Source organism: Oncorhynchus tshawytscha, linkage group LG21, assembly GCF_018296145.1.
Source record: "Oncorhynchus tshawytscha isolate Ot180627B linkage group LG21, Otsh_v2.0, whole genome shotgun sequence".
Lineage (NCBI taxonomy): Eukaryota > Metazoa > Chordata > Actinopteri > Salmoniformes > Salmonidae > Oncorhynchus > Oncorhynchus tshawytscha.
Genome location: NC_056449.1, coordinates 8,260,927 through 8,282,997, shown reverse-complemented (window position 1 = coordinate 8,282,997; position 22,071 = coordinate 8,260,927). Strand labels below are relative to the sequence as shown.

Genomic DNA, 22,071 nt, shown 5'->3' with positions numbered 1-22,071 from the left:
ATCTGCTTTTCCTTATTTTTTATTTATTTATTTGCTTTTGCTAACATAAACCCTCCCACTGGGAAAACCCTGGTTGAAAAGACAATTAAAAAAGTAAACATTGGCTGTTGATTACATCACTTTTTTTTACATGGTGGGGTCCTGAATTTTTTAAATAAAAAGTTTGGAATCCCCCAGAGTAGAGGATGCATTAGTACCATTGTTTCACCACAGAGTCTAGTTTGTAACTTCGGTAATATGCAAAATGACTGACATATGATACATCATCTTGAGTTGTCATGTAATGATGTGGCATCTCCACATGAAACAGTTTTTCTAGGTAGAGGCAGTGAAAGACCATGAATACAAATAAGGAAAGGCTTTGTTATGACAGATTAATAGAATAACCTTTGACCTTGTTTTCATCCATCATAATCAAGACTGGGGTGTATTCATTACATCTTGCAACGGAACCCGTCTACGTTTAAGAACCAAACGGAAGAAAACAGAACAAAACTTTGAGGGACCTACCTGAATGTGTCCAATAGAAAATCTAATTTTCGTTGTAAAACGTTTTTCATTTGGAGTAAACTGTTTCTGTTAAAAAACTTTTTGCAATGCAACAAACAAAATGTTTTGCAACAGAATTGGCGTAATGAATACACCCCAGGGTTTATGAAGGTGTACAGTGGACCTTATAAGTGTCCCAGATACATACTATTCTATAGGTAGGTTCTGAATGTTGCATCATTGATGATAAGAAGTGAGGTCCAGGTAACAAGAAATATGTGCATTGTCATTATTTATTAATGAACGTTTACTTTGGACAACATAATCAAGCATATGCAAGCAAATGTATGCCTGTTTTTAATTCTCCACTCATGCAAGTACGTCTACCAGTTATTGCAGACATAAGAAGCCCCTCTAAAATGTTATAATGACAGGGAGGGTATCAATGCTGTAGAAATCACATGACCCGCATTTCAGCTTGCATGTAGTTGGTATTAAAATGTTTCCAGGACCACCTTCTGTCCACTGCGTACATAGTGGCAATATTGCGAGAAAATACACATGTCCCTCGGCTCATTTGTAACTAGCGTTATATTTTATGACATCGGGGCTCGGTCACGTTCCAGTAGAACTTAGCAATTAGTGGCCGTAGCTAGCAGCTGTTATTATTGCTCCGATCCAAAAGTGACAGAGGCAGAGAACGAAAGTGCGAGGGGGACTGCGAATTAGCTGGGTTAGCTAGCTAACTAGGAGGGCTGAAGCCAAGTAAGGCCTGTGACCGAGAGGATCGTGTTCCCTTCCGACAGAAACACGGCGAAATCATGGCCAACATCGCGGTTCAAAGGATAAAACGGGAATTTAAAGAGGTTCTCAAAAGCGAGGAGGTTGGTGATTTATTTTCTTCCGTCGACCGTGAATGTAACGCGAGGTAGTTAGCAACGTTAGCAGAGTTTGTGTCAAACACGATTATTGCCTGTTGTTGGAAAGTAGTGTTTTGTTAGCTAACAGCTAGATAGCGGTACCAGTTGTTAACAAAAGCGAAGGACAAGGCGCTAGCTGGCTTGCAAGCGAAGGAAAATGTGACTTGCTTTTTGCTAACTACGTTATCGTTAGTTATGGCTGCTAGCCTACAGGAAACCCCCCGCCTGGATGCCAGCTACTACTATACAGATAGCTTTTCTAGCGAAGGTTAGGCCAGGGGTAGTGAAATAAGCCACGCAAATACGCTCACCCTGGCTTGATATGTTTACAGAGGCGAAGACGTTAGATGTCTGGTTATTTAGCCAACAAGCTAGCTAAAAAGTATATTTGCCACACACCGCTAACGATATTACCACCAATAATTGTTATATACATAATTGGTTACCACCGGGGTGCAACTTCTGCCGCAGAGGGTTCGTTCGAAATCTAACGTTAGTGTGACATTTTCTACCTGTGTTGTTGCAGGCTAGGTTGAAGAGAAATCATCATCAAATATTAGAAATGCATCAAAACACTTTTTTTTTTAAACTGGAAACGAATATTAGGGTTTTAGGGGACCCAATGTAACTTTGGTTCAGGTGTTATACTTTGCATTTCATGTTATAGATGCTTCTCCCAGAAACACAGAACACTTTATTTCATGAGGATAGGATTTACTATACATGTAGCTGAGCGGTCTTATTTTCAAGTTATTGAAAAAGGTCTCGGGACAGGTCCATGTTAATCCCTAGTCGATAAAGGCATCAAATTACCTGTCTGGATTCTTAAATTCAACATGTTTTGTCCAATATCTCAAGATAGGGTGGTCATATTGTTATGACGTCTTTTCATTTCAAATGCTATATTATGTAAATGTGGCAGTATGGAGTACATAATTAAAATAATGTAGTTTTATGCAAAACAGAGTTTGTAACAATTTGAACAAATGTATGAAATTAGAATACCACTTTTTATACTACTTTATCTAAATTAGATACTTAATACACACCCTCCCACCAACACATTCACACACTCACACAGCCTAACACAGATGAACACTTCTCACCTAACTGTAACACAGAAGGTTCCTAGTTGGATAACATAGTTTACTTCTACGGTAGGCTTACATCCGAGTTGGGTTACATTGTAATATTATTTTTGGTGTTGATGAGTTACTCTGGTGATGGGAGGATAAACTGCAGCAAGTAGTTAGCCTAAGCACAGAACAGAGTGAGCTGCATGCAAGAACCAGCTGCCCAAAAGACAAGATGGGACATATTTTCAATTCACTGGTATTTAGCTATGTTTTTATTGATTGTAGGGCTGTAGCCACTGCATTCTGGTAGTTTTTACTTGAAAGAATAAAACCATTAATCACCAAATTTGCCATTGGCACAATACAGCCAATGACGCGCAGTGCTGCCGCTCTTCTGGCTCGTTGTCTCGGCGAACGGCGTAAGGCCCTCCCCATACAGCTAGCACCATCTGAACAAAAATATGAACGCAACAGATGCGTTGGAGGTGGCTTATGGTAGAGAAATGAACATCAAATTCTTTGGCAACAGCTCTTGTGGACATTCCTGCAGTCAGAACGCTCCCTACAAAACTTGAGACATCTGTGGCATTGTGTTGTGACAACTGCACAATTTAGAATTTCCTTTTGTCACCAGCACAAAGTGCACCTGTGTAATGATCATGCTGTTTAATCATGTTCTTGATATGCCAAACCTGTCAGGTGGATGGATTATCTTGGCAAAGGAGAAATGCTCACTAACAGGGATGTAAACAAATTGTGCACAATTTGAGAGACATAACCTTTTTGTGTGTATGGAAAATCTCTGGGATATTTTATTTCAGCTCATGAAACATGGGACCAACACTTTACATGTTGCTTGTATATTTTGTTCAGTGTAGTTCAGTCAAGACGTCCGTTGACCGTGAAACACCCTCAGGACTTTCCCATAGCTCTTGGCAATACAATGTCATATCGATCTTACTCTAGGTTGACGAATACCCATCGCAATTATAAACACAACGATTTGTGGGGTTTCACTAGAAGGGTTGGCCCACAGATTTGAATGTTCATGGCACAGTATTGGGACATTGTTTTCAAATGATTTATGTATTTTGACGACCACACAATTTACATTTTGGGTGCGTTCGTAAATTTGCACTGGCTATCTACTCTGATTTCAGAGCACTCTTGTCTGAGTGTGCCAGAGCACAGAATAGCTGATGAATTTACCAACGTTTAACAGCCGTTGAATATGGCTGGTGTCAGTAAACGTCACCAAAAAAGCTCAATTAAATTGGTGCCAGCAGCACACTTAGTCACCAATGCTCTGGATAACATAAAAACAGCATAATCAGCTCTGCTAGGGCAAGTAAAATGGTCAGTGAGGTGATCTCATGTTTGTCTGGAGGTAGCTAGCGAACGTTAGCCGGTTAGCTTGGATGCTTGACTACCGTTGTGAGGTCAGACTGCTCGGATGTACCCTACTCCTCAGCCAGAGCGTCCAGTGTGCGCTCCGAGAGTGAAATGCTCTGAATTTACTAACGGACAACCTGACAGCGCACTCTGGCACTCCAGATTGAATTTACAAACACACCTTTAGTGGAAACAGATTTGTTTACTGCAGTATTTTGTAGAATTATTGCATTGCGTCCATTGTCCAAATCATTTCAACATTTTATATTTAGTTGTGCAGAAATGATTTATCTTCTATAAGTTAAGAAATATTGCCTAGTGTCTTGTCATTCTGTTATCAAAAACGCACATCTTTAAGATATTTTCTACTTTCTCTCCCTCATGAGGGAGGATAATGAAACTTCACAGAAATAACAAGTAAAGTTAGACCTCCCAATTTAGTTTGTTTTTACAAATACAAATGTGGTTTACGATTTATGAAGTAATTCAAATGCATTATTCTGTTACCAAATCGGTAACAGAATGACAAAAAAAAATCTGTTAACCGAATGACCAACTGAATCGGAAACAATGGAAGTTCATAGTCACAAACCAAAGGAGGTTGGTGACTCCTTAATTGGGTAGAACGGGCTTGAGTGGAATGGTATCAAATGCAAACATATGGTTTCCATGTGTTTGATGCCATTCCCATTCGCTCTGTTCCAGCCATTATTATGAGCCATCCTACCCTCGGCAGCCTCCACTGCCGCAAACCCAGTAGTGTAGTGCTATCTTATTTAGGTGATGGAGCGCAATTTTTGTTTATGACATTCTTTCCTTTTATACCGACAGATGTAACCTATTGAATAGCCTATCATTAAAGAATATGCATAAAATGCATCCTCCAATTACAAACTGCCTATGCCCACACATAGATTGTCTCAAATATTTTATATTTTTAATAGCCTCCAATACCAAGTTAGGCATAGGCTACCTAATTTCAAAATAGGCCATCACTGTCAACCACGAAAGATAATTCTTCACGTTTTACTGGTGAAACGTCAACTGCATCTGCGTGCCAATCTATTTGATTGATATCTGTTTCATGGGAATATGCATTTCGATGCTCTTGAATGACTGTTTCATGAGCGGATTAGAGCAGATGCTTTTGCTTGCATTTTGTTTCAGTCGAAGCATGTATTCCACCTAGTGGCGCGCTCGGTTGAGTTTTGGCGCACACAAGACAAATGGACTATGCTGCTTCAGCTGACCGTCGTAAAATCTCATTAGAAATGAGGTGTTTTTGGTGTAACAGGAATGTTCTAGGCCTGATACGCTATTATAGTCGGTTCTGTTATGTAAAATGCAAATTAATCATTGATCTTGCGAGACATTGATTAAGCTTTTGTCTAACTTTACTAAACGAGCACCATGGTGAGAAGTGATGACCTATTTGTAATAATACGGCACCAGTGAAAGAGTGTGACTCGGCTCTATGTATTTTACCCGGCTCTATGGATGTGACTCACTGACACCACTCCTGGTTCCAGGGGCATAACGCAGCCCAAGAGTTAACACCCACACAGGAACTTTATTTTAACACACTGAGGAAGATGAACATGGGATGTACACTACATGACACTACAAAAGTATGTGGACACCCGCTCGGTGAACATCTCATTCCAAAATCATGGGCATTCTGCTATATGGGCTGCTATAACAGCCTCCACTCTTCTGGGAAAGCTTTCCACTAGATGTTTGAACATTTCTGTGGGGACTTGCTTTCATTCAGCCATGAGCATTAGTGGGGTCGGGCACTGATGTTGGACGATTAGGCCTTGCAGTCGGTGTTCCAATTCATCTCCAAGGTGTTCGAAGGAGGTCAGGGCTCTGTGCAGGCTAGTCAAGTTCTTCCACACCGATCTCAGCAAACCATTTCTGTATGGACCTTGCTTTGTGCACAGGGGCATTGTCATGCTGACACAGGAAAGGGCCTTCCCCAAACTGTTGCCACAAAGTTGGAAGCACAGGATCATCTAGAATGTAATTGTATGCTGTACCGTTAAGATTTCCCTTCCCTGGAACTAAGGGGTCTCCCCCGAACCATGAAAAACAGCCCCAGACCATTATTCCTCCTCCACCAAACTTTATAGTTGGCACTATGCATTTGGGCAGGTAGCGCTCACCTAGCATCAGCCAAACCCAGATTTGTCAGTCAGACTGCCAGATGGTGAAGCGTGATTCATCACTCCAGAGAATGCATTTCCACTGCTCCAAAGTCCAATGGTGGCGAGCTTTACGCCACAACAGTTGAAACTTGGTATTGCGCACAGTGATCTTAGGCTTGTGTGTGGCTGCTCGGCCATAGAAACCCATTTCATGAAGCTCCCAAGGAACAGTTGTGCTGACGTTGTTTCCAGAGGCAGTTTTGGAACTCTGTAGTGAGTGTTGTAACCGAGGACAGACCATTTTTACATGCTTCAGCACTCGGCGGTTCTGTTCTGTGAGCTTGTGTGGCATACCACTTCGCGGCTGAGCTGTGAGCAGGCTTAGCAACTCCCCAACTGAGGCAGGCCAACCCCCAGCAGCGGAGAGCAGGCATGGCAGTGGTTCCTCCAGAGGCGGGCTTTGCCCCAGAGGTGGACCCAGGGCAATCCCCAGAGAAGGTCCCACCGGTAGACCCAGAGTCCAGGCCAATACTGGTGAGTCCAAGGCAGATGGTGGATCAGCTCAGACTCCAGGAGCAGGAATAGGTAGTGCCCCTGGGACAGGACACTGGGGGGTGAAGTCTGGGTGGTCTGCCCCGATGAGGTCTGTTGTGTCCCCCACAGTTGAGGGTTGAGTCCAGCAGGACCAGGACTGGAGCTGGGTCAGGTGGTGCACGCTTGGGACCCAGGGCTGTGGCTGGGTCAGGTAAAGCTGTACTATCAGTAGCTGGTGACACCAGTGTGGCTGTGTCCCCCCCCATGGGCACAGGTCATGGCCGGACTGGTCATCGGCGGTAGCAGCAGACCGGTGCTGCTGGAGGGTCCTCTACTGCAGGGACAGGGTGTCGGATGGGCAGACAGGCTCGCCGTGTAGCTTTGACGGGTGATGATCTGGCGGCGGTGAGGAATAGGGTCCAGCCAGCGACATAGGCTCACTACCGTTCGGCGATGCTGCTGGAATCACATAGGAGAGGGTTCCCCCAGACAACGGTGCCAGGACCGGAGAAGCAATATAGTCACACCCGATGGTCACAGTCACACCTGGCAACGGTGCCGGGGCCAAAGAGACAAATTCCTGCTGCTGTCCTTCATTTGACTGTCCGATGTTCTCTACTGCAACCTGTTGGAGAGGGCTCCCCTGACAGGATGAACCCTGGGATCTGGTCTTCTGTTGCATAATGTTCTGTTCAATACGGGCAAAACTGTCCTCCCTATGACGTATGCAGCCATGTCCACTGCACTGCAACTCCCTGGTACTCCCAATAAGTCACACGCTGGGTTGTTAGGGAGACTTGGTGCTCAGTTGTATCCCAGAGGTGGAGGAGAAGGGGCCATAGGGTCCATGCTGCACCACATGGGAGAAGTTCACTGGATACCCCAGAGTCATACTTCACTTGTGGTGTTGAAGGGTAGCTCTGCCATTCGGCTTGTTCAGGAACAAACAACAATTTGCAATATAGGCCTATGACCACATGTTATAGCCTAATGTAAACGCAAATACATATAGCTGAGTAATTGCACTGTTTGCAAGGAGAGCTTTAGTTGCGAGTAGGCATTTCATTGTATTGTGTAGCTTACACTACGCTGGAACATAAATAAATGTTGATTTGATTAGCTGGAACACCTTACGGTTTACCCTATTACGGAATAGAATCATATATTAAGCATGCTATCACATCTATTGACCATAACAATGTGAAATTCATTTTAAAACAGCCAATTGATTGTTTATCAGGCTGTTGGTGTGGTGTATTCATGCATCTTAATAAACTATAACCTAAATGCATTTATTTTACATTTCCAGTCGCCCACCCTGACATAACAAGCTAGAACGGCCCCTGCGTCTCAACCAATAGCCAATATAGTGTAAATATCCCAAGCAGGGTTACAGCAACTTCCAGAGTGGGTCAGGCTTGCTTGGACTTTGCGGTGTCTACTGGTTTGGGTGTCCTCGGCAGAATGGTGTCCCCGTAACCGAGTGGTCACACACAGTTCTGGCTTCCACAGCTTAGTGTTGCACGGTATACTGGAACTTGGGTACTTTTTTGTGATACTAAGATTTTGTTTAAAGATGTTTCTGTTCTAAATTGTATTTTTTATTTTATTACTTTCGGCACTTCTGTCAAATGTGTCTCGCGGATCAAGCCTGTCTATCAGCACAGCCGACCCTTTATTTTAGCGCACTGTGCTTGGTCCACTTACTCATTGCTATCCTGCACTGGGAGTCTGGGATACATTATGTTAGCTCCCCACTCATGCTGCACAGAAGTTAACACACTTGAATAATGCGACACGCCATGTGGAAATGTTCATAACTGTTTGCAAAATAATGTCCCTCCAGACTAGAGCACTTTACGATGCAAGAAGATACCGGTAGCTTTTGGCCCTTTCGGATATCGTATCAGAATCTATGGCACAAGTCACTACTTTCAAACGTCTCATAATGTTGCTTGTTATCAAGGTATCTGTCATACTCAAGTGCAAGGAGACCGATCATGTGAAAGTATTAGTTCTCACTTCCGTGAGAATGTCTGCGTTGGGATGAGGTACCCCCTGACGGATACCCCTCCTTTCCTTACACCCTGGCCCATGCTCTGTGACAGAACTAACTTTTGACTTCTCTTCTCACTGACAGACGAGTAAAAACCAGATAAAAGTGGACCTGGTGGATGAGAACTTCACAGAGCTGAAGGGGGAGATCGCAGGGCCACCTGATACACCGTATGAAGGTGAGAGGCCCAGGGGAGTTTACTGTCGTCTATTCAGACAGACCTAACAGCTTTACCTGGGACAAGCTCGCCTGGGTTTACTTGAGGGCTGAGGCAGATTACCTAATTTACCACAATAGGATTCAAAGCACTTTTTACCTCGAGTGAGTGTGGTTCATGTCATGCAAAACGATACAGATTTCTTGCTGTGATTAATTATTTCCCCCAAAAATGTTTTCAGGTGGTAGATATCAACTAGAAATAAAAATTCCAGAAACATATCCCTTCAACCCACCAAAGGTAGGTGTGTGTGTGTGTGTCAAACATATTCTGATGTTTGTCATTCAGTTGTGGATTTTGTCAACATTGACCTGTGCCAGGGTGAAGTCCTTGCTAATTAATTTGCTTGTTTATGTGCTTCCTGTGGCCCCCCAGGTACGATTTATCACGAAGATTTGGCATCCCAACATCAGCTCAGTCACAGGTGCAATATGTCTGGACATCCTCAAAGACCAGTGGTGAGCCACTTTATTTCAACACTCTAAAATTCAAATTTATTTTCATTGTCATGTCTTGGTTAAGGCTGATCCCAGGTCTTACTACTCTGTGTTCCCTCTGTGTGTCTGACAGGGCGGCAGCTATGACGCTGAGGACAGTGTTGCTGTCACTACAGGCCTTACTGGCAGCTGCAGAACCAGACGACCCACAGGACGCTGTGGTGGCCAATCAAGTGAGAGGAACACTGTGTGCATGTGTGGGAGAGGGAGATCATGCATAAGTATGCCTGGAATGTCTTTTGCAGATTTTGTAATGTTTTTTTTTAGTCTTGCTCTGTCTCCTCACCGGTCATATTCGTTAAGTTGGTCTCCACTGTAAAACGCATCTAGACATTATTTGCTTCTAGCTTAACATTTGGTTTGCAACAAGTGGGGTTTGTGCCAACGTTGCTGTCTGTCTCTCGGCATTTGCAACATTGTTATGGTATTGAAATTCGATCTCCGCTGTCCTATTGAGTATTAGTGTCAGGACGAGATGGACATCTTTTCTCAGCCAGTCGAAATCATGAATCAGCATAATCCTCAAACGCTGATTTCTCACAGTGCATTCTGAAAGTATTCAGACCCCTTTTTCCACATTTTGTTACGTTACAGCCTTAGTCTGAAATGTATTAAATTGTTTTTCACCTCATCAATCTACACACAATACCCCATAATGACAAAGAAAAAAACTGATTTTCTGATATATTTTTTTGCAAATTGATTAAAAAAAGAAATAATGAAATATCACATTTTATAAGTATTCTGACCCTTTACGCAGTACTTTGTTGAAGCACCTTTGGCAGCGATTACAGCCTTGAGTCTTCTTGGGAATGACGCTACAAGCTTGGCACACCTGTATTTGGGGGGTTTCTCTCATTCTTCTATTTGGTTCCTCCCATTCTTCTCTGCAGATCCTCTATTTTCAGGTCTCTCCAGAGATGTTCAAGTCTGGGCTATGACTGGGCAACTAGAGGACATTCAGAGACTTGTCCTGAAACCACTCCTCCATTGTCTTGGCTCTGTGCTTTGGGTCATTGTCCTGTTGAAAGGTGAACCTTCGCCCAAGTCTGAGGTCCTGAGCACTCTGGAGCAGGTTTTTATCAAGGATGCTTTGCTCCGTTCATCTTTCCCTCAATCCTGACTAGTCTCCCTCCCAGTCCCTGCCGCTGAAAAGCATCCCCACAGCATGATGCTGCCACCAACATGCTTCACTGTAGGGATGGTGCCAGGTTTCCTCCAGATGTGAAGCTTGGCATTCAGGCCAAGGAGTTGAGTCTTGGTTTCATCAGATCAGAGAATCTTGTTTTTCATGGTCCGAATCCTTTAGGTGCTTTTTGGCAAACCCCAAGTGGGCTGTCATGTGTGTCTTTTACTGAGGGGTAGCTTCCGTCTGGTCACTCTACCATAAAGGCCTGATTGATGGAGTGTGATTGTGGAGGCCAGGTAAATATGGTCAAAAAGCCCTTACACAGCCTGGAGGTGTGTTTTGGGTTATTGTCCTGTTGAAAAACAAATGATAGTCCCACTAAGCGCAAACCAGATGGGATGGTGTATCGCTGCAGAATGCTGCGGTAGCCATGGTGGTTAAGCGTGCCTTGAATTCTAAATAAATCAGTGTCAATTCTTAACATTTTCCGAATTGACTGACCTTCATGTCTTAAAGTAATGATGGACTGTCATTTCTCTTTGCTTATTTGAGCTGTTCTTGCCAGTATATGGACTTTCTCAATTACCAAATAGGGCTATCTTTTGTATACAACCCCTACCTTGTCACAACACAACTGATTGGCACAAAAGTATTAAGAAGGTAATTCCACAAATTAACTTTTAACAAGGCACACCTGTTTAATTGAAATGCATTCCAGGTGACTACCGCATGAAGCTGGTTGAGAGAATGCCAAGAGTGTGCAAAGCTGTCATCAAGGCAAAGGGTGGCTACTTTGAATAATGTCAAATATAACATGTATTTTGATGTAACCTTTTTTTGGTTACTACATGATTCCATATGTGTTATTTCATAGTTTTGATGTTTTCACTATTATTCTACAGTGTAGGAAATAGTAAAAATAAAGAAACCCTTGAATGAGTAGGTGTTTGGAAACTTATTTTTAATACATTTGCAAAAATGGGGCATTGTGTGTAGATTGAGGACATTTTTTATTTAATCAGTTTTAGAATAAGGCTGTAACTTAACAAAATGTGGAAAAAGTCATCAGGTCTGAATACTTTCCGAATGCACTGTATACAAAGAAATGTCAATAGAAAAACAGGTGAAACAAAATAAAAGGCAGCTACTGTTATTCTAGCTGCACGGTTTGACGTGACTGTGTTAGCCGTAGTTGGCTAGCTAGCAAGCAAGGGATAAGAGCGTTGCCGGCCAGCATGGCAACGGAACATTTAGAACCAACGACTGGGATATTGAACAGAGTTCATGACTGGGTCGCGTCTCTGGCAGCTTAACTGATAGAATGAACGGTCAGCTGGCTTGGCTAGTAACCATAGATGCATTGGGACTAGCCTATATTTTTGTTGAGGGATGATATAGTAGCTGATGAATAGGTTGATAACCCATTGTAGAAAAGCAATTGTACAGTCGCTTGTGCAAAACACTTTCTTTTTTTTTTTCACAAAATAATTGCTAATAAAGTAGTTTTAGCATGCCTTCTCGTGTACAATTGCTTTACTAAATTGTAGCCTAGTGATGTTTTGTATACTGCCAACTCAGTGTTGTGTGTTCTCACTCTTCAGTATAAGCAGAACCCAGAGATGTTCAAACAGACGGCCAGACTCTGGTCTCATGTGTACGCCGGCGCCCCCTCCTCCAGTCCAGAGTACACCCGCAAAATAGACAAACTCTGTGCCATGGGCTTCGACAAAGTGAGTGGGCCCCACGTGACTAGCTCTAATGCTGTCTCAGCAGTAGATACCTTCATAACTCATTTACATTTTATTATGGTTCACCAATGGATCTGTTTTGTTTGAATACTGTAGCATAGTTATGACTGTTATAAATGTCCTTCTCTACTGTTTGTCCCGTCTTCACAGAATGCAGTAATAGTGGCGTTGTCGTCGAAATCCTGGGACGTGGAGACTGCGACAGAGCTACTGCTCAGTAACTGAGTCTCAATGGCCCCCTGGTCCCAAACCACCCATCACACCACCTCACCCGGCCCCCATCTGACTCCTCTATACACACCCTCTCCCTTCAGTCTCCCTCCATCTGAAGCCCTCTGTTCCTCTGACCCCTTACCTCCACACCTGTTGGATACCCCCTCTCAACCTACTGGCACTTCTCCCCTTAGTCATAATCACCATCGTCTCTGCTCTGTACCATGCTCCAGCTTTCCTGCCATCTTCACATTGGCACTATACCCTTCCATTTCACATACCTCAATCAAATGACTTGAACCAAGTGCCCTTCCTCTGTGCGCATGCTGGACCCCATTCACACGCTGGCTTTGTCCAAACACTCTTCACTGGCATCCTATTTAACTATACAATCCTTTTACATCAGCTATGACCTTGAAGAAAGTAAGGAAGCAGTGTTAGATTGTTTGAACAGAGCCATTTTCTTCACTCCACTCTTTTGGCACTTGCTAGGAAACATTACTGATTTTTTTTTTTTCCCTTGCAGTAGCCACATCTGTATCAAGCCCATCATGTCACCTGTCTTTAAGAGTTTTAACTTTCCAAACTCACCTCCACAGCCCACTCCATCAGCAGGTAGCCCCACCCCCCTCATGATTCATAATCATCACTTTCCTCCTCCCACTTTTTTATTTGGATCTGGCCTCCTACAGGAAGACATTTGGATTCCCATTTTTAAAAAGAAAGAAAACGAAGCGGAAAACACTCACCTCATTGTTCACCAATAACGCTCCTCAAGCAAATTGAGACGAAGTTTAAAAAAATGTAAAGGTTTGACAAATATGGCATCCACTGAATTATGCCAACAGAGGGGAAAAAACTGTCAAGAATTCATCTGTAAATAAAGCTATTAAAAGTCTGTGTAAATTAATCCAAAATGTGTGGAATGTGAATTATGTGCTTTTAAGAAGAGCTTAATATTGTATAATTATTTTTATGATTTTGTGTGCAATTTAGTAGTCGTGTGTGTAAAAATCTAGGGTGAGAAGCAAAATGTATGATGCTGGGGAAACAAAGTCCAGTGGGAATTATATACTTGGGAAAAGTAGAACGGGCATATTCATTATAATAGAATTGTGTGCGTGTGCATGTAACAATGCTGCATACATATGCATATTTATTTCAATAAGTGTATTTGTATGCACTGCACCAAATGAATTAATAAATGGGTTCAACCTGTCGGTAAAGATGATTAAAGTTCAACATGCTGCTGGATCAGCGCAGGAGCAAGATTGACGTATCAAACAATGGGCTCTCCGTGCGAAAAAGCCGCAGAGCAGATTGCTTAGTCAGGCGAGAGTTATTAGTCAGAACACAACCAGATGGCAGGGTAGGTAGCATGTGTCTGAGCCAGCCTCGCCAACAAGTCCATCTTTTATCACAGGAGTGGACCTGGCAGAGCTCTCTTATACCCATATGGCAGCCTGCGTGCCTGCACTGGGAAGAATGCCCCTACACGCTTGTGTGTATCAGTCTGTGTCCCTGGGAGTAGTCTATACTGTGCGTACGTAGACCTACACTCTTAGAAAAAGGTGCTAAGGGTTCTTCGGTTTGTCCCTTTTTTAAGGGAACCCTTTCTGGTGCTAGGTAGAACACTTTGCAAAGGGTTCTACCAGCCTTACCTGCATTTTTATTATATATATATTTTTTTTTACAGTACATTACATATATAATAATGATTTTCTTTCAGGGCCTACATTACTTAAAATAACACAGTGGTCAGAAATTCCTGGTTTTACATTAGGCCTACAAGTCACATGCTGGCTTGCAAAGTGATGTGTAATTCTAATTGGAATCCAGCCAGAGTGAGGATATCCAACAAAAGCGGAGGTGTATAAAGATGCCTCCATTCACCACAAATGCCTTCTTTACCAGGTTTACCGTATTGTACATTGCTCTCTGTTACTCTTTTGTATCGTCATTAGCACAGAATACACAATCCCAATTTAAACTCCAAGACGCAAGAAATCTGAAAAAACTCAAAAGTAGATTTAGCTGATTTATTGGCGCATTGGACCATTCGCGGGCCGTAGTTTAAAAACTCCATGGATAGTGGTAAAACCATGACGTCATATATGGATTCCCATATCTTTATGCAACTTCGCCATTTTAACTTTTAACTTCTACATTCAGAATTACTGTCTGGGAGGGAGGATTGTTTATTGAGTCTACCTAAATTATGTAAACTGGGATAACCATCTGACCCAGTAATAGGTGCATTTACAAACAAATTGGATTCATTTAGATAAATAGATGCTACTTATCCTTTGTGTAGCATAAGATCACTCAATCAGACAATGTGCATACAAAAACAGATCTTGAAACAAACAATTCTGAAAATCACCCTGCAATGTACAACTGATTTAGGTGTCCCCCTTTCCCAATAGAGCATGCTGGGATATATGATAATGACTGGGTGTGGTTTTGAGTGTTACTCTACACAGAGTAAAAATTACACAATCACACAACTCTGGTTATTAACGTCACCACGGAGTGTTAAACTATTTACTACTTAATTAAACTCCCGAATCAACACTATAAATGTTACACTAAAAAAATCCACACTAGTTAACCCTGGACAATTTGTTGTGTACCATACAATACACTGTTGGTTCACTCAGACTTCCTTCTTTTATTCTACTCTCGGCTCAATGAAAATCACAGAAAATAGTCATTTGAAAGTTTATATCTTTGCCATGATTTCTTTCTTTGTCAATACTGTACAAAAGCTCTGACAAAGTACTCGAGGCCGAAACGTAAAGCTTATTAAAGAGCAGTGATACTATCAAGAGCAGTGTGCGGGTTTCTAGTTTTTTTCTAATCTTATTCAGCTGTTACCATGCACCTGCAGCAAAGATAGCGCAGATGTGTGATTGCCTTTTTGAATTTTGAAGTACTGTATATGTAAAATGATTAAAACCTCTTAAATGTAACTACATGTAATATTAAATGTACCAGTCAAAAGTTTGCTCACAACTACTCATTCAAGGGTTTTTATTTTTACTACCTTCTATATTTTAGAGTAACAGTGAAGACATCAAAACTATAATGTAACATATGGAATCATGTAGTAACCCAAAAAGTGTTAAGCGAACCAAATATATTTGATATTTGAGATTCTTCAAAGTAGCCACCCTTTGCCTTGATGACGGCTTTGCACACTCTTCACCCCAGAGTCAATACATGTTAGAATCACCTTTGGCAGCGATTACAGCTGTGAGTCTTTTTGTCTTTCCTATCCTATGGATGTGTCCCAAACTCACTAAAAGTGGCAGTAAAAAAAGCCAAACCTCAACCCGGAAATATTTTACTATCAGCCTATATGGATTCTCCCATTCCTCTCAAAAACATGAGAAAAGCTGTTGCTCACTGCCTTCTTATAGACAAATAAGGTATACAAAAAGCTCCAGTCTGGTTTTAGACCACATCATAGTACTGAGACGGCGCTCGTGAAGGTGGTAAATGACGTTACAATGGCGTCAGACCAAAGCTCTGCATCTGTTTCCATACTCCTAAACCTCAGTGGCGCTTTGGACACCATCAATCACCACATTCCTTTGGAGATATCAGAAACCCTAATTGGTCTACTCGGACAAGTTCTTGCCTGGTTTAGATCTTATCTGTTGGAAATATATCAGTTTGTCCCTGTGGGTGGTTTGTCCTCTGATAAATCAATGGTAAGTTTCAGTGTTCCTCAACCTTCTGTCCTATGACCACCATTGTTTCCACTATATATGCTACCTCTTGGTGATGTCATTAGGAAACACAATGTCAACTTTCACTGGTATGCAGAAGACACACAGATGTACATTTCAGTATGACATGGTGAAGCCCCAAAATGATCTAGCCTGGAAGCCTGTGTTTCAGACATAAGGAAGTGGATGTCGGCAAATGCTTTACTTTTGAACTCGGACCAAACGGAAATGCTTGTTCTAGGTCCCAAGAAACAAAGAGATCTGCTGTCGGATCTGACAATGAATCTCGATGGCTGTCTCAAATAAAACTGAAAGACCTTGTCATTACTATTTTTTCCATCTCAGTAACATCGCAAAAATGCAAAATATTTGTCCAAAAATGATGCAGAAAAGCTCATCCATGCTTTTGTCCTTTCAAGATCAGATTACTGCAATGCTCTAGTCTCCGGCTACCCAGATAATGCACTAAATAAAAGTTGGCAAATTCTAAATACAACTGCTAGAATCTTGACAAGAACCAAAACATTTGATCATATTACTGACTTCCTGTTAAGGCTTAATTTCAAGTTTTTACTGTTAACCTACAAAGCTTTACATGGACCTTCCTCCCACCCATCTCTCCGATTTGGTCCTGCCGTACATACCTACATGTACGCTACGGTTACAAGACGCATTCCTCATTATTGTTCAAAGAATTTCCAAGTAAACAGCTGAAGGCAGGGCTTTCTCCTAGAGAGTTCCATTTTTATGGAATGGTCTTCCGATCCATGTGAGAGACGCAGACTCGGTCTCAACCTTTAAGTCTTTACTGAAGACGTAGGTCCTATGATTGAGTGTAGTCTGGCCCCCAGGTGCGAAGGTGAACTGCAAGGCACTGGAGTGACGAACCACCCTTGCTGTCTCTGCCTGTCTGGCTCCCCTCTCTGCCTCTGACCCTGTTATGAGGACTGAGTCATTGGCTTGCTCGCGCTCTCCCATGCCATTCCTAGGAAGGGTGCACCACATCATACCAGGCGTTTTCCCCCGCTATACTATTTGAGTGGGTTGAGTCAGTGACGTGATCTTCCTGTCGGGTTTTGCGCCCCCCTCGGGCTCGTGTTGTGGGGGAGATCTTCGTGGTCTCCTTCATTAGATTGAGAAAAACCCAAACTATCCCCTACAATCAGCACAAAACACTGCTGGCTCAAATGCACCCATAGTCAAAATCAATAGGTTAAACAGAACTAATAAATCGACTGACAAAAGTCACAGGTAGCCATTAGCTCACTGCTAACCAACCTATACATGCATGCGTTCCAAGATCCAGACATATCCATTCAAATCTAAACCAGCATGCCATGCACAAACGCTACAAACCATAGCCAAGGTTAGCCACTAGCTTAGCACTAACACACCCTGATTTACCAAAGCTACGTACCATAGCAAACATTTGCCACGAGCCTAACGCTAACACTAATACACGCGCCACTGACTCCAAACTGGGTAATGTAATCCTGCAAACAGCACTAACAAAAGCTGCCAAAACAGTAAACACAAAATGTTCCGGCCCATGAGCAAAACAACTTATCAGCCCTACAGTAGCTAACGACTCCCAGCTGCAAACAACTGACTACCTTCACGGGTACACCAAACATTTCTGTTGACCAAAAAAACATGAGCTGTCTTGCTAGCTAGCAAACTGAAACTCACATTAGCGCTATTGCGAACCTCACCTATCATGCTAGTTCAACACAAACACATGCTATAAACTTTCTCAACAAATGCACAACCACATTACTGAACCATACCGCTTCAAAACCACCCGGATTAGAATCACAAATGCCAACATTTATTCCGTACAAGCTCCCATAGGTTATGATACCCATAACTATCCTACGGATATTGTTGCACTTGCTTTGTCTAGTGGTCCTATGCTTAGTTACATGGTCTGTAACTTGAATGAATGTGTGCATTTATAGTGTATTCGAAAGTATTCAGACCCCTTGACTTTTCCCACATTTTGTTACGTTATAGCCTTATTCTAATATTGATTAAATTAATACAAATTCTCACAAATCTACACACAATACTCCAAAATGACAAAGCGAAAACAGTTTTAAACATTTTTGCGACTTTAAATTTTTTTTAAAACAACAAATACCTTATTTACATAAGTATTCCGACCCTTTGCTATGAGACTCAAAATTGAGTTTAGGTGCATCCTGTTTTAATTGATCATCCTTGAAATGTTTCTACAACTTGATTGGAGTCCATTTGTGGTAAACTCAAGTGATTGGACATGATTTGGAAAGGCACACACCTTTCTATATAAGGCCCCACAGTTGACAGTGCACGTCAGAGCAAAAACCAAGCCATGAGGTAGAAGGAATTGTCTGTAGAGCTCCGAGACAGGATTGTGTCGAGGCACAGATCTGGGGAAGGGTACCAAAAAATGTCTGCAGCATTGAAGGTCCCCAAGAACACAGTGGCTTCCATCATTCTTAAATGAAAGAAGTTCGGAACCACCAAGACTCTTCCTAGAGCTGGCCCCCCGGCCAAACTGAGCAATCGAGGGAGAAGGGCCTTGGTTAGGGAGGTGACCAATGGTCACTCTGACAGAGCTCCAGAGTTCCTCTGTGGAGATGGAAGAACCTTCCAGAAGGACAACCATCTCTACAGCACTCTATCAATCAGGCCTTTATGGTAGAGTGGCCAGAGGGAAGCTATTCCTCAGTAAAAGGTACATGACAGCCCACTTGGAGTTTGCCAAAAGGCACTTAAAGGACTTGTCTGACCATGAGAAACAAGATTATCTGGTCTGATGAAACCAAGATCTTTAGCCTGAATGCCAAGCATCACATCTGGAGGAAACCTGGCACCATCCCTACAGTGAAGTATGTTGGTGGCAGCATAATGCTGTGTGGATGTTTTTCAGCAGCAGGGACTGGGAGACTAGTCAGGATTGAGGGAAAGATGAACGGAGCCAAGTACAGAGAGATCCTTAATGAAAACCTTCTCCCGAGTGCTCAAGACCTCAGACTGGGGCGAAGGTTCACCTTCCAACAGAACAACGACCCTAGGCACACAGGCAAGACAATGCAGGAGTGGCTTTGGGACAGGTCTCTGAATGTCCTTGAGTGGCCCAGCCAGAGCCCGGACTTGAACCTGATCGAACATCTCTGGAGAGACCTGAAAATAGATGTGCAGCGACACTCCCCATCCAACCTGACAGAGCTTGAGAGGATCTGTAGAGAAGAATGGGAGAAACTCCCCAAATACAGGTGTGCCAAGCGTGTAGCCTCATACCTAAGAAGAGTTGAGGCTGTAATCACTGCCAAAGGCAATTCAACGAAGTAGTGAGCAAAGGGTCAGAATACTTATCCAAATGTGATAACATTTGTGCAAACATTTTAAAAAATCAGTTTTTGCTTTGTCATTATGGGGTTTTGTGTGTAGATTCATGAGGGATACAAAAAAAGATATTTTAAAACAAGGCTGTAATGCAACAAAATGTGGAAAAAGTCAAGGGGTCTGAATACTTTCAGAATGCACTGTATGTGAGAAAGCAGCGTTTGAGGACCATGCTAAATGCTCATGTGCCCAGGGAGACAGCAACCTTACCTTTGTCCAAGGCCAGCTCTGTCTCACTTGATCTCTTGGTTAGCCAGTCCAAGCGGATTATTATTTGTTCAGCTGCAAACTGGGACACTGACTGAGATCACCTTAATTGACAAAACCTAATGTGCTTATCAGCCAGGCTCAACACCTGGAAAAGGTTGGCTGCTGCCCCCTGGGGGAATAGAGTGTGGAAGTGTAACCTGGATAGTGGGTTTGTCTATATCCTAACACCTTCCCCCCATATCATAACACTTGCAAAGAATCATCAAAGTACCCTTTCTTCGAAAAACTATTCTTAGGATGAAAACGGCTCTTGGTAAAATCCTACCCCTCCGCAAAGAACCTTTTTTCTAAGAGTGTACTGTGTCTGTGGACTCTGGAGTTAGGCCTCAGCGCCCCTTTCGCGACACCATGCAAACTCCCCTGCTGCACAACAACAGCTGCTATCAAGCTACAGAGATAACCAGCCTCAGGTTTCCTAAGCTTGTTTTGTACCTCCCCTTTTCAACCTGATGAATATCTCTCCCCTGGCACACCACCAAGTCTCCTGACAGAGTTGAGACAAGCTGAGGCATTTAGGCTCAAAGTATAGGTCCAATGATACTCAGTAATGTGAGAAGAGATCTGAGTGAATGTCAGGGTGGTAACAGTTTACCCAGCTAGCGCATACGGTTCTGAGAACCATATGTTTCTTAGAGCCTGGTGAGAGTGTGGTTGCCCTATGGTTATTTTGCATACAACCTTCCCATAATATTTCCTACAGGTTCCCTCATGTGGCCTGCCGAGTGCCACAGCGGTATAAGGCACTGCGTCGCAGTGCTTGAGGCGTCACTGCAGACCTGGGTTCGATCCCAGGCTGTGTCCAGGGGATTTTCTTGCCCCGTCACGCTCTAGCAACTCCTTGTAGTAGGTAGGAGTAGTCCGCGCACCTGCAAGCTGACTTCGGTCGCCAGCTGGATGGTGTTCCCTCCAACAAATTTGTGCGGCTGGCATCCGGGTTAAGCGAGCAGTGTGTCAAGAAGCAGTGCGGCTTGGCAAGGTCATGTTTCGGAGGACGCATGGCTCTTGACCTTTGCCTCTCCCGAGTCCATAGGGGAGTTGCAGTGATGGGACAAAACTGTAACTTCCAATTGGAGGGAAAAAAGGGGTAAAAGTATAACAATTATTTTTTTTAAAAGGTGTCCCCATTTAAAGTCATGTTCAGAGAATGTTAAGAAACAACATTTTTCTGTGGGAATTTCAGTACTTCAGCATAACATTTTCTACAGGTTTTCTTATGGTTCTATTTAAAGTCATGTTCTGAGAACATTAAGAAAACTTTCCATAAAAAACACAAGAAAACATTAGTAACAATCAAAGAATGTTCTATGAATGTTATTTAAAAACATGTACATTCCTTTCTCAGCGTCAACAAAACTCTCTCTATCCTCTGTCTTGTTAAGTGTGTTCAGGTGCTTGTTTCCTTTGAAATAGGGTCTGTTTGAATAGACTAAAATGAACAGCTTTTAATGAGTAAAAAAACAAACATGGCATCCTTGTGGCGCAGTGGACTAAGTCCATGGATAGAAAAGATTCCATACCGCAATAAAAAATAAATGTGTTTGCATGATTAATGCCTAAGCAAATGAATGTATATCTGTGCTTGGAGTTAAAAACAGTTTACCTAAGCTAGCAGGGTAATTAAACATCTTATTGAAACGTTCTCAGAATGTTATTTACAACCTAGAATTCCATTCTCAGAATGTTAATCAGACCAACCAGGAAAACTTTCAGGGAACCATAGAAACATTTTCTCAGAACCTCCCTGCGACCAAAAAAATTTACATTCCCAGAACAGGCACATTTTTCACCTCTGTTCTTGAACGTTTAGAAAACGTTCAGTTTTAACGGTCACGAAACACATGGCTTCATTCCCAGAACCAATGGGAAACTAAAAACGTACGTTCCTACAACTTCCAAGGAACTAAAGTGCTAGTTAGGTAGGTCCCAGGTTGATGTTTTCTGAAGGCAACTGTGTGTCTTGGACTTTAATACCCTCATAAGAACACATATACTGGTTTTACCACCCAGATATAATCCTCTCCCATCTCTTCCCTCGGTGCCCTATTACCCAGGTCCCCTGTGGGCCCTCCAAGGCAACCAACCCAGAGAATTGTAGGCTATAACCATTTGACTACCACAGCACCCATGACCATAAAACCACACAACCATTCCTATGCCATATCCAAACCAGACACCCATGCAATTATGTTTGAAGACTGTTGATCCACTATCATATTGACTGAATCTTCTGCATTTATCTCATATGACCCACAGCCTGTT

At 42.7% G+C, this 22,071-nt stretch overlaps 1 protein-coding gene across 1 annotated transcript; it reads left to right on the top strand.

The window, feature by feature from the left end:
• Positions 1-962: 962 nt before the first annotated feature.
• LOC112220828 (ubiquitin-conjugating enzyme E2 K) lies at positions 963-13,328 on the top strand. The gene is made up of 7 exons (XM_024382730.2): positions 963-1,373; positions 8,699-8,792; positions 9,013-9,071; positions 9,207-9,289; positions 9,402-9,501; positions 12,059-12,187; positions 12,356-13,328. Exons 1-7 carry the CDS (start codon positions 1,311-1,313, stop codon positions 12,428-12,430), a joined length of 603 nt encoding a protein of 200 aa, XP_024238498.1. The 5' UTR covers positions 963-1,310; the 3' UTR covers positions 12,431-13,328.
• The last annotated feature ends 8,743 nt before the right edge of the window (positions 13,329-22,071 follow it).

Excerpts from the sequence above, each read along its gene's own strand:
- LOC112220828 (XM_024382730.2), top strand. The coding sequence starts at position 1,311 with ATGGCCAACATCGCGGTTCAAAGGATAAAACGGGAATTTAAAGAGGTT. Across the intron at positions 1,374-8,698 it reads AGGTTCTCAAAAGCGAGGAG|ACGAGTAAAAACCAGATAAA; the intron begins GTTGGTGATTTA and ends TCTCACTGACAG. Across the intron at positions 9,502-12,058 it reads ACGCTGTGGTGGCCAATCAA|TATAAGCAGAACCCAGAGAT; the intron begins GTGAGAGGAACA and ends CTCACTCTTCAG.